The 16,303-nt window shown below is 32.6% G+C and overlaps 3 protein-coding genes across 3 annotated transcripts; all 3 read left to right on the top strand.

Moving 5' to 3' along the window:
• Positions 1-1,801: 1,801 nt before the first annotated feature.
• LOC131658293 (protein INVOLVED IN DE NOVO 2-like) lies at positions 1,802-3,896 on the top strand. Its single transcript, XM_058927603.1, has 5 exons — positions 1,802-1,957; positions 2,058-2,357; positions 2,832-3,041; positions 3,199-3,440; positions 3,593-3,896. Exons 1-5 carry the CDS (start codon positions 1,802-1,804, stop codon positions 3,609-3,611), a joined length of 927 nt encoding a protein of 308 aa, XP_058783586.1. The 3' UTR covers positions 3,612-3,896.
• A 6,802-nt stretch (positions 3,897-10,698) lies between these two features.
• On the top strand, positions 10,699-11,780 carry LOC131661820 (glutathione S-transferase T2-like). Its single transcript, XM_058931461.1, has 2 exons — positions 10,699-10,990; positions 11,074-11,780. The coding sequence occupies exons 1-2, from the start codon at positions 10,699-10,701 to the stop codon at positions 11,778-11,780; spliced, it is 999 nt and encodes a 332-aa protein (XP_058787444.1).
• Positions 11,781-14,456: 2,676 nt separating this feature from the next.
• Positions 14,457-16,023, top strand: LOC131658292 (uncharacterized). The gene is made up of 2 exons (XM_058927602.1): positions 14,457-14,482; positions 14,970-16,023. The coding sequence occupies exons 1-2, from the start codon at positions 14,457-14,459 to the stop codon at positions 16,021-16,023; spliced, it is 1,080 nt and encodes a 359-aa protein (XP_058783585.1).
• Positions 16,024-16,303: the final 280 nt, after the last annotated feature.

Genomic DNA, 16,303 nt, shown 5'->3' with positions numbered 1-16,303 from the left:
TTCCTTTTACACACAATCCTTTACCAATAGATGATTATTTCTGCTCCTTTCTTTTGTTCAAGTTTTCGAGTACAAGGATGATTGAACTTCTTCAAAGGCCAAAGACTCTCTTGCATACAAGAGATTTTCTTTGAAGTGAGCATGAGATATGGGTAAAACACACAATAACAACAATAACAACAACACTTAATCTTCATCACTGATGGTAACATCAATATTCTCCAGATCAAGAATCAGTTTATTGAACATATTCAGCTGCTCTGTCAAGACTTTGTCTTCACTCATCTTGAATGAATACATAACTTGCTTCAGGTAGATACGATTTACCAAGGATTTGGTCATGTATAATCATAATCTTTCAAGTTTGAGCCACACACCTGCGACAGTTTTCTCCTACGAGACCTGCCGGAGAACCTTATCACCGAGGCTCAAAACGATGGCACCGTGGGCTTTATCGATCATCGTCACCTTCTCCTTCTCCCTTAGGGCATCATCCATCTTCTCCGATCCTTTCAACGCTTCTAACAAATCCTGCTGAATCAGAAGAACTTGCATCTTCAAGCGCCATAAACTGAAATCATTCACTCCGGTGAATTTCTCAATCTCACACTTTGTTGACGACATCTTGATCCATGCTCACTGCACCAGTTTGTTGTAACAAAAGAGAGTTTTTCTTGATTGACCAAGAAACAATTCCATTAACAAAGGGGAGAGAAGAGGGAAAAAGAAGAAGAAAATATGATTGGTTAAAACCGTTATTCTTTACTTTCTAGAGTTTATGATTACAAGTATTACATAATAACAACCAACCTCAACCTCTCTCAACAACATAAGAGATTAGCTTATTTATAGACTACTAGATATGTATGTTGTGTATGATGATAATACACACATACATGACATATATGGTTAACTTAGACACTAAGTTAACTTAAACAACAAACTAATTTATACAACTGCATACTAGAATAAACTTCGACTACGACACATATATCTTCAACTACTGCATGCTAAAATAGATTTCGACTACAACATACACTACTTTGTCCAACTATAAAACTAACCTTAATGTAATTAGAGTTCGATCCAAATACTAACACAATAATAATTATACAAATTTTTTATTGCAATAATCAACTTTTCATTGATTATTCCAAAATCAAACTAAAAATAATAATATACAAAGCAATAAGAAATTAATGGAGAGTTCCGAAAAAGCAATGAAATAGAGTGGTTTATAGTGAGTCCGATGTAGTAGCAGTAGGTCTTTTCTATAATTTAATATTAACTGAGTTCAAAATATTATTAATAGTATTTCAAAATATTATCAGAGTGGAGTGGTGGCATGGCATCAGTCATGAAACAGTAATAACGAGTGAGACTTTGATGTAATGGGAGGTTCATGCATCTGTCACGGAACAGTAGGAATGCTAAGAACGCATCAGCTATTCTATAATCTATGGTATAACAATAGAGTGGTGTGTTTTGTTCTATTTATTTCATGGGCTAGGATTAGTTTGATGGGTCTTTATTGATAGAGGAGGTTCTGTTTCCATTTGATTTAATTTTAGTAAATTACCCCTGATTTGGTTAAGTTAATCTATAATATTATTGTGAATTAATGAATTAATTATAAATATTGGTTAACCAAGAAAAACCCATACAATAGGAAAAATTAATATTAAGCCTAAGCAGAACTCTCTTTAGCATGCATAAGAAGAAAAGAAAAAGTATGGCCTCCTCGTTATTTTACTTTTTCTAATCTATCTATCTCTCTTCAAACAAACATACCTGTAAAAAAATGGTGAATACAAAAAGGAAAAATCATGTCGTAGAGACTAGTGAAAGTAATGATAACGATAGCATCAACAATCAATCTTGGATGCCAAGTCCTGATATTCAAACTTCTCAACATCATCCTCTTGGATGGGTTGCAAGAGCTGAGAAATGCTTCAAGGTTGGTTCATTAACTTAATCTCTTCTCTTGTAGTTGTTAAAGTTGTTTTCTATGTTTGTTAGAATGTAATTTCCCTTTGCATTTGTTATTTTTATTATAGAAACAAATGCATGCAAAAACTATTGAACTTGAAAAGCACAAGGGTATACAAAAAAATTTGGAAGTTGAGCTTCAACAACTAAAAACATCACTAAACGTGTTGAAGAACTTTGAAGAAGATGATGATGATGAGGAGGAGGAGGTTGACTCAGAGATTTTCAACAAGGTTAACACTTTGGAGAGTGAACTAAGGGAAAAAGAAGCGTTGATTGAAGAACTTGAAGCATTCAATCAAGTTCTAATAACTAAAGAGCGTGATCTAAATGATGAGTTGCAGAATGCACGAAAAACTTTAATCAATGTAAGTTTTTTTTTTCTATATAGTTTATGTAAAAAAGAACTTAATCTCACTGTGAGTTATGTTTACTCTATGTAGTTATGTTTTGTGGTTCAGAAAGTGGTTTGTGTAAAATAAGTGGAATTTCACTTTCACTTTTTTAGCGGTGAATACAACATATGCTTATTTGGATTCAGCCGACTCACTCTCAATCAAAATATGCACTTTCGCTATGTCAATATTCTCTGCATTTTTGTTGCATTTTCGTTATCGTCTAATGATTGAAGGACTGTTGTACATTTTTGTGGCAAATATTGCTTATGACAGGTTTGATTTAGTGTTTTTATGTTATTCTAGCATCCAGTATGATATCACTGTGATTTTCCGAAGCTGAAATTCCTAACTTTTTTGGATAAGCTCGTTTTTTATATGTACACAGCAAATACAAACTTATGCTTAGAAGATCTAATAACATAATATTTTTTTCCTGCCTTGCAGGGTATTGAGGAATTATCTGTTCCAAATAATATTGCTGTGAAGAGAATGGGCGAACTTGACAGCAAGCCATTCCTCGAAGCAATGAAGAAGAAATATAAAGAGGAGGAAGCTGAAGTGAGGGCTGCGAACTTGTGTTCATTGTGGGAATTCCATATGAAAGATGCAGATTGGCATCCATTCAAATTAGTCACTGTTGATGGCAAAGAAAGGGTACATTTTAGTTTAATTTAACACGCTGTTCTCTTGCTTCATTTGGGTTGGAACAGTTTATTTCTAATGTAATAATGTTTGTACAATAGTTTCAAATTCATTTTACAACATCCAGTGTTCCACTTAGATATCTGGTTTCCTGCATTTTTCATTTCAGGTAATTATTGATGATGCGGATAAAAAGCTAAATGGGCTCAAGAGAAGCGTTGGTAAAGCGGCATATAATGCGGTGGTGGCAGCTCTAACAGAGTTAAATGAATGCAATCCTAGTGGGCAATATGTAACCTCAGAATTATGGAACTATGCTGAGGACAGAAGAGCAACTCTGCAAGAAGGAATACAATGTCTGTTAGACAACTCATCAAACAAACGCGAGAAGGGAAAAGAAACAATGGGAAGGTTTGTATATAAGTTTTAATAATCTATACAATGCATTTATGTGGATCCTGCATTTCCTATCAAGAAGTTACATGTGATTTCTACTTCCAATATATATTTAGAGTCTCTCAAATTTCCTTCAATATGATTACTGCTTCTGTTTTAATTACCAGCCATGCTAATAAAGTTTGAATTAGAGGAAGGGTGATTGATGATTAAGGAAAAGAAGAAACTCAAGAAAGTGTTTAGTTAAGGAAGACCTTTTGTTGCTGGTTAGACCTTTTGTTTATATAGATAGCTTAAGGAATTTGGGAATACGTTGAACTAGTTAATGTCACTGGACCGTTGGGAGAATCCAACTGCAAAACTATTATCAGCTTTTGTAAACATCTATCTGTGTGGGACAATCAAACTGATGTTAACAGCTTTTGTATTAACAACTTTTGTATTAACAGCTTTTGTATTATCTATCTCTAGCTTGGGTAACTACAATTATTAGTAATGAGCATTTTGTTACAAGTGTACTTTTTTTATCTCCATCCATAGCTTCATGCCAAGACTTTGATTCTTGTCAAAGTAGATGTTGAAATATTTTATATCAAATTATATTGCAACTCCAAAGTTGCCTCTGTTGCTGGCGTATTTTCCCATTGAATTGGCACGTGAAGGACCTGAATTGAGCCCTAAAATATGTTCCTCGCATGTAGTAGTAACTTCTCAGGTTGGATTATAGGACCACTGACAGATATGGTTGCATATACCAACATTAGTGTCCTTGAGAGAGTAGGTCTTCCTTGAGAGAGTAATGATGATAAGCAGCTGGTGAAAAGGTGCACTTGTGTCTGAGCTCTTGTAATATTTAGTCCCTTTGAAAGCTTGTCTCAGGTCCAGTAAATGTCCGAAGCAATGTTTTCCATCTCTGGCTTGTATTCAATAGTAAAATCTTAACCTAAGAATATATGCAACCATTCTTGCTGCTCTGGAGTTTGCAGTGACTGGTACAACAAGCTTCCAAGACTCATATAGCTCATCCAATACCTATTGGAAAACCTATAGGTATCAGTTCTGATGCTATGTCTACAGGTAATTCAGCCCACGCATATCAGATATTTCAGGTTGAATTACTTGGATAGTAAAGACTAAAGAGTTAATTAATTGCAGTATTATGTTGCTTTCTCTTTAATGGGTGGAATTGTGCTATTTCCAGTTTACTGTTGTGTTCAGCCTACCCTGGGAGGTGATGAACTTCCGTTGTTATTAATTATTATAGTCATTGCAAGTTTGCAACATAGTTTGCCACATGTGGGCCCAAGGTAACGAGTCAAGACACACCTAAAGCAAGGAATGTGGCCTTCCCTTGCAACTGGTAGCAACTAGCAAATACACGAGTACCTTCAATTCATGACATTGTATCAAAACTGGTAGTTGGTGAGTTACTCCTTCTGCACTCATTTGTTGACAATTTCCAACTAGTACTTTGAAAAGTGGTGCTGGCTCGATTGGAAGTTTCAAAACATGCGTAATGCTAGTTTGTAGGAAATTATCAGAGATTTCATATTTTTATAAAAAAATTATAGGTTTAAATGTTTGTTGATTATGAGTAACAATTCTTTCTATGTTTCTAATGAATTTGTGATTCTTTATAAACTTGATGATTCATTCTATTTTTTTTTTTTCAAGAAGTTTGTTTCATGTTTATTTTTTAAAATTCTATGTTTAAATGTTTGTTGCTAGTAGAAATAAGTCAGGCCGATATCAGAAGCTTACAAGCTAGCATACACAGGTTTAGGTCAGGCCACACATTTTTTTTTAAATAGAAAAGATCTAGGTTTTTTTATAAGCCTATTTAGTTAAAAAGGTCAGACCTCAAACCCCAAAGAAAGCCTTTTAAGCCTTTCAGGCCGACCTATTTAAATAAATATGAATAATTTTTTTATTATTATTATTATGTTATGTTTTGTACTTTAAATTAAAATACATACATAAAACTTGGTTATCTTGAAGAACTTGTGAAAATAAGATGAAAACACCTGATGAACATTGTTTTCATAAGTTCTCTTTAAACAAATAGTCTCACAGAACCTATGTTAATAGGAACAAATTTTTGGTTTTATGGTCTTTTATTTAGTTAGGCTATTTAAACATTATTTTAAATGCTTATTTACATATGTCTAAAATAAACAGACTTTTATGTAGGCTAATAGGCTAACCAGACCTTTGAAAAGACTAGGCTCAGGCCTAAAAATAAGTTTACGACAAACTATAGGTCAGGCTTAGGCTTTGATATTTGTGACAGATCATGCTTAGGTTTTTCCAAGCCTAATTCGACCCACCCTATTTCCATCCCTACTTAGAAATATAATTATTTATAAGTTTCTAATGCATCGTGATTCTTTCTAAACTTGATATTTTATGTTTATTTTTTTAATTTCCCGTTGTTTATGAATATCAGGATCAATGTTTTGCCTAGGGGTGAAAAAATGGGTCGTGGCCCGCGCACCCACTATAAAATGGCGGGTTAGATTGGAATTTTGGGTCTGCCGTCCACTAAAATTCGTCTCGCCAAAACCCGCCGCCTGATCAAAGCCTGTCTCACTTATTCATTCAACTTGTCTCGCCTTAAGCCCGTCTCTTTTTAGTTAATTCTATTAATTTCAATTAGGGGTGTTCAAAACCAAATGAACCCAATAGAAAACCGCAAACCAAATCAAACCGAAATTGCAAAAAAAACGCATTTGTTTTGGATTTGTTTGGGTCATCTTTTAACAAAACTGCACGGTTCGGTTCAGTTTGTGGTTTGTATTTTGTAAACCGAACCAAGCCGAATCAAACCGCATTATGTTACAACCTAACTTTTACTTAACTCACGTCCAACCCAAACTTAAACCTATTATATCTTAGCCTTATGATTACGAACAATTTTCATATCCTTACACATGATTTCAGTCTCGATCTTCTCAAATCTCTAACAGCATTATCGCGCCTTCTTTGCCATATACATCTTTCCTTTTCTTTTCTAATCTTTATTCTCTTATATACTTTCTTTTTCACCTTCTCATTTTTATGCAAATGTTCCATATTTTAGTTTCGTTTTTATCACACATATTCTTCTTCAATCTCTCAACTCTTTTGTTTTTTCTTTTTCATCTTCACTATTCTCTCGTCTCTTCTATTTTTTGTTTCATTATAATAATTTTTATATTGTTTTATGCTATTATTTTATGTTTATTATTCCACTTTGTCTAATTTAATTCTTACATATTAAATGGAAAGTTGCTGTCAAAATATTACGAGTTTTGTTATTAATTGATAGTGTATAAATGTCTAAATACAAAGTTATGTTGCCATCTATATGTGTGTTTATGAATCAAATCAAACTGCATGATTTTTTCTCTTGCGGTTCGGATAATTTTTTCGTCAAACCGCCCAAACCGCACCGCGAACACCCTTAATTCCAATTCTTGATGGATTTATTTTATACATTTATTTATAAATATATGCAACACTTTGTTAAGTAAAATTTGTTTAAAAGATGCTTTATAAAAAATTGTTCTAAAAAATAATTGAAAAAGGTAAATTTTTTTTAATCTATTTAAAAAATGAAAATAAATAAATAAATAGGCGAGCAAGTCCGTCATCTGTCAACCCGTCATTTTGGTGGACGGACTTGATTTTTATGCTCATTTATACTTGGCCGGGCTTGTCCGCCCTGTTCTTTTTTTTATGAACTTAAGGCAGGCGAAGCAGGACGAGATGGGCGGTCCGTTTTGCCACCCCTAATATTTTGCATGAAATTTATTCCAAAACTGTATTTACAATTTCATGGTGTATTTTCATAATTTTTTTGGTGTGAACCAATTAGTAATTTACAAAGTGTTATTCATTACTTGTAGTTTAAGAGCATGATTACTACCGTTTTTATTTGCAGTGAATGTATTTCATTTGCTGATTTTTAGGGCACATTTAGTATATCATTTTTATTTTACTTTTGTAATCATGGCTCGGGCAACATTTTTTTAGATGAGTTTTGCTTTGTTTCTCTCCAAACCAAACCGTTGTTTCACCAGGACTTTGTTTTATCTATATGTCAACTAACATCCTAAAGGAAGAAATATTGAACTAAGACCATTATCACACCATCAATGTTTCAATTGGCGTTGTATTTTTCAATTTTCTCCTAGTCAGCTCTGTCCTTCCTCACATATTATAATGTTATAGATCAAAATGAAAGATTATATGTTTAGTAAGTATTTGTAAAATAAACATTTCACATAATTTATAATAAATTTAGTATATATACCACAACGTTTGGTTAGAAAAGTCATTGTTAAAAGTTTTTTATTAAATAATATCACAATGGTTATTTGGAATAACCGTTGTGATAGGTAGCGAGCTACTTGAAATATAATCACGGTAGAAAACATCATACATACAATCACCCCTTACCTCACAACGGTTGGTCATCCGTTGTGGTATCCTTTTTCCAATCATCATGATATTCCTTTTTTGTAGTAGTGAGATCTTCTTCTCAGATCGAAGTTTAGAAATGTGTTTGGCATCGATTGTGCTATGATCACGACTTAAAACTTCTTGGTCTATAGAGGATCCAGTCATCTTCATCACCATTTCTACAGAACCTAAGGATGAAGATTCTAAATCAGTTTCGCTAAAAGATGAAAAAATATCGCCATAAACTTTCTTAATAATCTGATCAAATTCAGCTTGCCCCAAATGGTCTTTGCATTCTTTCATGCATAAATCCCAAAGCTCTTTCCTCTCTTGGCATTCTAAAAAATTAAGTAAAAAGTAAGGTGAAAGAATGATAATACCTTAAGTGATTTGCAAATCAACTGGTAAAGGCGTATGACTTTAAGAGAAACTTCAAGGAAATGATGATAAAAACTCAGGAATGAAGAAAAAGGAAGGAAGAGTTGAGGTTTTATCTAATTAGGGTTTGGTACTACTAGGTGAAGTTGAAACGATTCATGGTCATAATAACATTAGTTTCCCCATAAAAACTCATCATCGCAAAGAGAGAGAAGAAATATTGTGAGATATTCACAACCATTATTAATCAAACACGCCATCACGCGTCATCAAGTCGGAGCCTATGGGCGGTGTTTGGATGGATCAAGGTCGGGTTAAGACCGCAAACAATTTGTATTATGAGATTCTTTGTCCGAACACTTCATCCTTTTAGGCTTTATGCTCGAGGGGCTTATGTACATCCCAGAATTTCCATCTTCACCGAGATAGTGAAACCGGAAGTGCGGGAATGATCTTAACCAAAAACTGGGTTGACGCCTGTCTGTCATGGTCGTGTAGAAACCAAGATATATTCATTTAGTATAGGTCAGGCGTCAAGATCTCGGAGCCACGCTTATGTAGCTTGTTCCTTGGAAGACGTCGGATATTCGAGTTCGTAGCCCAACATAAATGTTTAGGGGCAGTTCCATGGTTGCATGAAGATTACGAGATTTATGGAGGAGTCATTATATAACATGATTGACAACAGTTATGGTGACAACAAACATTATCTCAAGCATTTAAGCATGAGAAACGAAGAGGCGGCTCATTATGGTCCTAAGGTTACAAACACAGACTTTATAAAGGACACCTTAGCAAATGAGAAGGTAGCCAAAAAATAGAGCACAAAGTACACTGATAACAAACATACTTCCTAACATATGCTACCTCACCTGACTAGCATCGAGGATGTTATTAAAAAGGTGTTTTATATATATATATATATATATATATATATATATATATATATATATATATATATATATATATATATATATATATATATATATATATATATAAAGTACTCTTCGGTATAAGTAAAAATATTTTAGGTAATATTTTTAAAGAAAATCTATTTTAATTTTTAAAAATAATGTATAAGTAAAAAGTGACATGACATTAAATGAATGAATCATAAGTAAGTATTCGATCAAATTTTGAGAATTTTAGAAATGTTTTTTTTTTATTGTGTTGTATTTGTCATAACTTAAATAAACATAAATAAAAAATCAAAACAAAAATTGGAAGAGTGTGATAATTGAAATGATAAATGTTACTCCCTGTGTTTCATTTGAGCTCGGCGTGGTTCTTAAAAAAAAATTAAATGTATTAATTAGTTTTAATAATAATATTAGTTTCATTTATTAAAATATATTTATTATAGGTTGTGGAGTAGTTGAAAAACGTAAAAATTAATAAATAAGAATATAAAAAATAAAATAAATGTAGTATTGATATTTTAAAGAAATATTTATTTTGAAAAATAAAAAAAGTGAAAATGAAACAATTATTATAATAATAATGGAGTAGTAATTAAATTAAATATGTATAAATTAGTAATTACTAATTTATAATTCAATCGCTATAGGTAAAATTTAGTAATATATGTATGAATATATAAATTACAAGTTTTTCTTTAAAAGAATAAATATTTTTGCTGATAATAAATGTTCATCTTTTATTTATTTGGGAGGTACAAAATACAATAGGAACTTAATATTATTTTAAAATTATTTGTAGAAAAAGTTGAACGCAAGTTTTATAAATTTGATGAAAAAGTTGAAAATTTTTATATAATGTTAAAAATAAATAAAAAAAATGGTCATGCTAACTAGAACACATGTTGAGGATACTATAATCAGAAAAAACTAAATATAATTAAATAAAATAAAATCATATTTAAAATTTCGATACGTTAAATACACGCGTATCAAGAAAATATTTCTATAAATATTTTTTTATCTTGTCCTCTTGAGGCAATCTTAGCTTTTCCCAATAAAAAATTAAATGAGAATTAAATGAGAGATACTTTAGAAATTAGAATTATTAGCATTGTACTAAGGCCATCTCCAGCGGCTGGTATTTTCCGTTTCGTACGCCAGGTGGAAGGAAATGGAAAAAATAAAGTTCTGCCACGCATGCATAGGTACAAATGCAGTGCAACGGTTATTTTAATTAAAATATTAATATATATTGAAAAATGTGCTATTCAGGTTCAACGGCTCTCTTGCTTTTTTTTTTTTAATAATGTGCTATCAACGGCTCTTTTGCTGTTTTTATTTTTTTTTATTTTAATAATTTATTTGGTTATAAATAGAAGCAAATGTTAGTCAAATTTTATCACACAAATTTATTCCTTACTCCTAGTATTTTAAATTTTTCTCTCACAATTTCATCTTATTAGCCTTCAATTGATCATATATTTTACCAAATTTTTCATCTTCTTTGTTCAAATTATTATTGTTAAGGTCAAATGGACCCTAATCAATATAATTTTCAACAATGTATGTTCCATCTCATGCAAAATCAGCAAAATTTTAATCCTCAAAATTCTCAATTTCCCTCGCCGTCAACAAACTCTACCGTATTTTTTCCGCCACCAAACAACCCAAATATTTATTTTAGACCACCGATAAATACTCATGGGATGAATTTTTCTCATCATGAACCCGAAACACCAAATGGGTTTATGTCTGAACGCCAAGTTCCACAATTTTCAACTCAAGTTGGTATTGAAAATATTACAGTTGAAAAAGAACAAAGGCGTTCTGTTAAAAAAAACCTCGAGAGGTATTCACAAGGGAAGAGGATACACTTCTTATGCAATCATGGCTCAATATTTCAAAGGATCCAATTGTGGGAGTTGATCAAAAAGTCGATAGCTTTTGGTTAAGAATCACCGATAATTATAACCAATATCGTGGGCAGTCACGAGAAAAGCTACAAGGCCAATTAAAATCTCGATGGCATCGAATAAATGGCCTTGTTCAAAAATTTGTTGGGTGTTACAAACAAGCTGTTCGTGAAAAAAAAAGTGGGGCATCAGAGAAAGATATCTTAGTCAATGCACATGCTTTTTTTGAACAAGATGAAGGTGCACCATTCAATCTTGAGTATGCATGGCGACTTTTAAAAGATGAACCTAAATGGATGGGAGCATCCATTGAAAATTCTTCAAAGAGAACAAAGAATTTTGTTAGCGGTGCATACACGACATCGCCAAACTCAGAGACACCTTCAAGTTATGAGTTTAACTCATCATCTCCAATGGAGCGTCCAATGGGACAAAAGGCGGCAAAACGAAAAGGTAAGGCAAAGAAAAATGCAAATGCAACTGAACCTCCTTCTAGTGTTATTTCTGATACAATGAATAAAAGAATGGAAGTAATGGAAAACCTTGCACGACTTAAGGAGGAAGAAAACAAATTAGTTAAGGAAAAGATGGAGTTTGAAGCAATGCAATTCATAATGTCAGACACTTCTAAGATGAACGATAGTCAACGTGAATTTCATGAAAAACGTTGTAATAACCTAAAAGAAAAATATGGATGGTAATAATATGCAATGTTCTAGTATTTATTATATTTAAATATTATGTAGTATCAACACCTATTGTAATAAGATGAAATGTTCTAGTATTTATTATATTTAAAAATTATGTAGTACTTTGTTATGTATCAACAATTATTGTAATAATATGCAATGTTCTAGTATTTATTATATTTAAATATTATTCAAAACTAGTCGTTATTCAAACTAGCCGTTATTATTCAAACTAGCCGTTATTCAAACTAGCCGTTATAATTAAAACTAGCCGTTATTCAAACTAGCCGTTATTCAAACTAGCCGTTATTCAAACTAGCCGTTATTATTCAAACTAGCCGTTATTATTCAAACTAGCCGTTATTATTCAAACTAGTCGTTATTCAAACTATCCTTATATATACTTGTAGCAACCTGCCTAAAAATTAAGCTTTTAGAGTCGCCACCTATTCTGAAGGGCGAATAGGAAACCTTTAACAATTAAGAGATTTAGGGTAAGACACTATATTCGGGTTAAGGGAAGGTGTTAGGCACCCAAAACCCTTTCCTAAAGGTTAACATGCAAAGATAAGGGTTATGGCAGAAAAGGGTAACAGACAATTATTAGGGTTAAAAGTTTAATTATTGAAAATAATTAAGATTTGGAGGAGGGGGACTCGCCTTGTTGCCAAGTGCCTACGTATCTCCTTAGGGAGAATCAGAGTCAACGTAGTTCGGGAAAGGGTTGTACGCCTTAGGATTAGAATTGAAGGTGTTTGAAATTGTTTGTGCTTTGAAAAGCGTTTTTGAATTGTCTAATTGATAAGGATGAAAATCCATGGTCTAATGTTGTGGTTTTGAAAGGTTTGAAAAGTGTTTTGAGGTTTGGGCGTACAACCCTGATTTGATTTAGCACTATTAATCGCGACGATCAATAGATTCAATCGCCATAGTTAACAGATTTGAAGTTGTATCGTTACCAATTTTAATCAATTGATTTGATTATTACTGATACCGAATTATGGTATTTTTTAATAATTATGAATTGATTAGTTTGTATCGTTACTCCTCGTAATCGCTTGATTCGATTAAAAAGAATAATGAATTGAATAGAAAAAATAGGCTAATCATCGCAACCAATAAGATGGTTGAAACCCTTTAGCCAAATAGAATTATTTATCTTACTTTATATTTCTTTATATTTAATTGTTTAAAGGATTGATTATTACCCATCGCGACCAATAGATTTAGTCAAAACGAATAACAAATTACGTCCTATTATTTTGGCTAAAAAAGACTAATGAGATTGGACAAATCCTAATGCCTTTTCTAGGGTTTTTGTGATTTTATAATTAAAGTTAAATAAATAATTAAAACGAATGATCGAAATAATCGGGGATTAATCCTAAAACCTAATCATAGTCCTAATCCTAATTTAATATTATAACCCTAATTTAAATAATTAATTAAATTAAACAAATGTTAATTAATATTTAATCTAAGTAATTTAAATAAAATAAACTAAAAAAAACATAAAGGAAACCTGATTTTGATTCTGTGTGGTTGCCCTCTGGAGTCCCATGGTACACCATCTTCCTTGCTGCCGTTAGATCTGATAATCCGTTCATCCGGTGGTGGAGCGCCGAGGATGTATGATAACCTCGTATGGAGACGCTGCGCTGAATCTGAATCTGCAAAGAGAATCAAGTAGAAGAAAAACAAAGAAAATATATGGCACAGGTGGGGGTCGAACTGATGACTCTGCACATCAAACCTCAGGACTGACCACTTCGCCACTAGACCAACTTCGCTTGGTGATAATGGATGAACACGGACTATACTTAAACATTCAAATGACGCGAACAATTTTAAAAAAAACAGCGCCCTCACGTTCGTCTTCCTCACGTGGCTGTTTCCTTTTTCTGCAAATACGTGAAAATCCATAGCCCCTGCCATTATCAATCTCAACATACAAGCCAAATAAATTCCATATAAAAACGCAAATTGATTATAAATCGTCCGATAAATCCAATGGGCTCCTTGTTTTTGGCCAATTTATCCTATTTCAAAAAGCCCCAATTCCAAGCTTCAATAACCTAACAATGGTGTTTCTTCATATCTGCAACCAAACTTCGATAAATCTACATGGAAAGCTTCTAAATAACATCCAGAACATAAATATGCAAACAAATTATATTGATCATGCACGAATCATTAAAATCGACTTTGAGAAAAAAAAGAAGAATAAACCGTGACTATGGGGTGCGGTTCTGGGTGTGGTAAGCTTCGATCTTGATCGGGAAACGACCAGCAAACTCCCAGGAACGTGTCTGAATGTCTAGAAGCCTTGGAATCTCCTTCAAATCTCCAAACCGAATTCAAGACTCTCTTTTTTTTTGTTTGTTTGGTATTATCGCTTCTGGGCTGCAAAACCTCCTTTTTCTTTTCATCTGCAATTCTTGTACATATATATGACAGCATCCTAGGTTAACCCAATTAATTCTTGATTGAATCTGATTCAAATCTGATTGAGATTTGTTGTATTTTTAGAATGATTGGATTTGAAGAAGTTGAAGATGCAGGTTTGGATTTTGGCATGTTTGGATCCTTTTCACGTTACTATTTGCCTCTCTTTCATTTTTATTAATAAAAAAACTCTTAATATAATTATAATGGACAAATAAAAAACCATAGTATAATAATGATAATATGAATCTAAAAATAATAACAATAAGGTAAATCTATTCTAAATAAAAGTAGAAATAATAACTATAAAAATAAAAAATAAAAATATTATCAAACTAATAATTACTAAACTTAAAAATAATTTAAAACAAACAATTATATAAATGAATTTGGATTAGTAAAGATAAACTTATTTTAAACTAAACAAATGTCTTAAACAAGCTATTTTAAAAGGCTAATGTTAGTAAAATTAAACCAAACTCTCATAAAATCAAAGTTAAAAAATAAAAAGTTAAATGTTAGGATGGGCAAATTTTGGGGTATGACAATACTTTCATTCTTTTCTCACTTTTCTACCACCATCTATCATTCTTCTATCACCCTTCTCTCATTCTTCTATCATTTTTCTATCACTTTTATCTCACTTCAATGGATTCAAACAATTCAAACAACCTCAACAAACTTTTTTGGGAGGTGATTGAAGAAGAACTTATGGACAACACAGACGAAGAACTATTGTTGTCAATGCTCGAGAAGGAACGTCAATCTGGAAGTTCATCAAAGCGAAAAAAGAAGATCAGTGATAGATCGGAATCGTGAAGAAGGGAATATACGATTATTCAACGACTACTTCTCAGAAAATCCAGTATACACTGATGCCCAATTCCGTAGAAGGTTTAGAATGCATAGGCATTCGTTTCTTCGAATTGTAGAAACCCTTGGAAATCATGATGAATATTTTCAAATGAGGGTCGATGCAACTGGTAAAATGGGTCTTTCACCATTGCAGAAGTGCACTTCTGCTATTCGTATGTTGGCATATGGATCTTCCGCTGACATTGTAGACGAATATGTTCGAATTGGTGAAAGCACTGCAATTGAGTGCTTAGAGAGATTTGTAAGGGGCGTGAATGAGGTATTTGGGGCTGAGTATTTGAGAAGGCCTAATAACAATGATGTTGATCATCTTTTACAAATGGGGGAGTCACGTGGATTTCCAGGCATGCTAGGTTCCATTGATTGTATGCATTGGGAATGGAAGAATTGTCCTGTTGCATGGAAAGGACAATTTTGTCGAGGTGATCATGGTAAAGCCACGATCATGCTTGAAGCAGTGGCATCACAAGACTTATGGATTTGGCATGCATTTTTTGGTATTGCAGGTTCAAACAATGACATTAATGTGCTAAACCAATCTAATGTGTTTAACGATATTTTGGAAGGACGTGCTGCTACTGTGCAATATACAATCAATGGGAATCCATATAATATGGGGTATTATTTAGCGGATGGTATATATCCCGAGTGGGCTACATTTGTCAAGACCATTTCAATGCCGCAAGGAGAAAAGAGAAAACTATTTGCACAACACCAAGAATCAGCTAGAAAGGATGTGGAACGTGCATTTGGAGTGCTTCAATCTCGATTTGCAATAGTACGTGGTCCAGCTCGTGCTTGGCACATGGAAACCCTCAAGCATACCATATATGCTTGCATCATATTGCACAACATGATTGTCGAAGACGAACGACACACATATGGAGGTGATTTTGATTACTGTTACGATAATGCACTACAAAAAAACGCGTAAATTAGGGCGGTTAAGTTATGGCGGTTATACCAAAACGCCATAATTTACGGTTGATTACGACGGTTTTACTAAGAGTCGTAGAGTTAATACTTAAACGGCGGTTAAAACCGCCACTATTTACTGAAATTTCATAGCGCTACAACGTACGTTTATCTCTCTCTTCCTTTTATTTCATTCACTTATCTATATAAAATTAATAATAAAACAAATTTCTATTAATGTTAAATAATAGTTAATTTATTTTAAAAAAACTATAATAATAATAATAATAATAATAATA

Source organism: Vicia villosa, linkage group LG3, assembly GCF_029867415.1.
Source record: "Vicia villosa cultivar HV-30 ecotype Madison, WI linkage group LG3, Vvil1.0, whole genome shotgun sequence".
NCBI classification, from domain to species: Eukaryota; Viridiplantae; Streptophyta; class Magnoliopsida; order Fabales; family Fabaceae; genus Vicia; species Vicia villosa.
The sequence above is the reverse complement of the archived record's forward strand: the minus strand, read 5'-3'. Positions and strand labels throughout refer to the sequence as shown.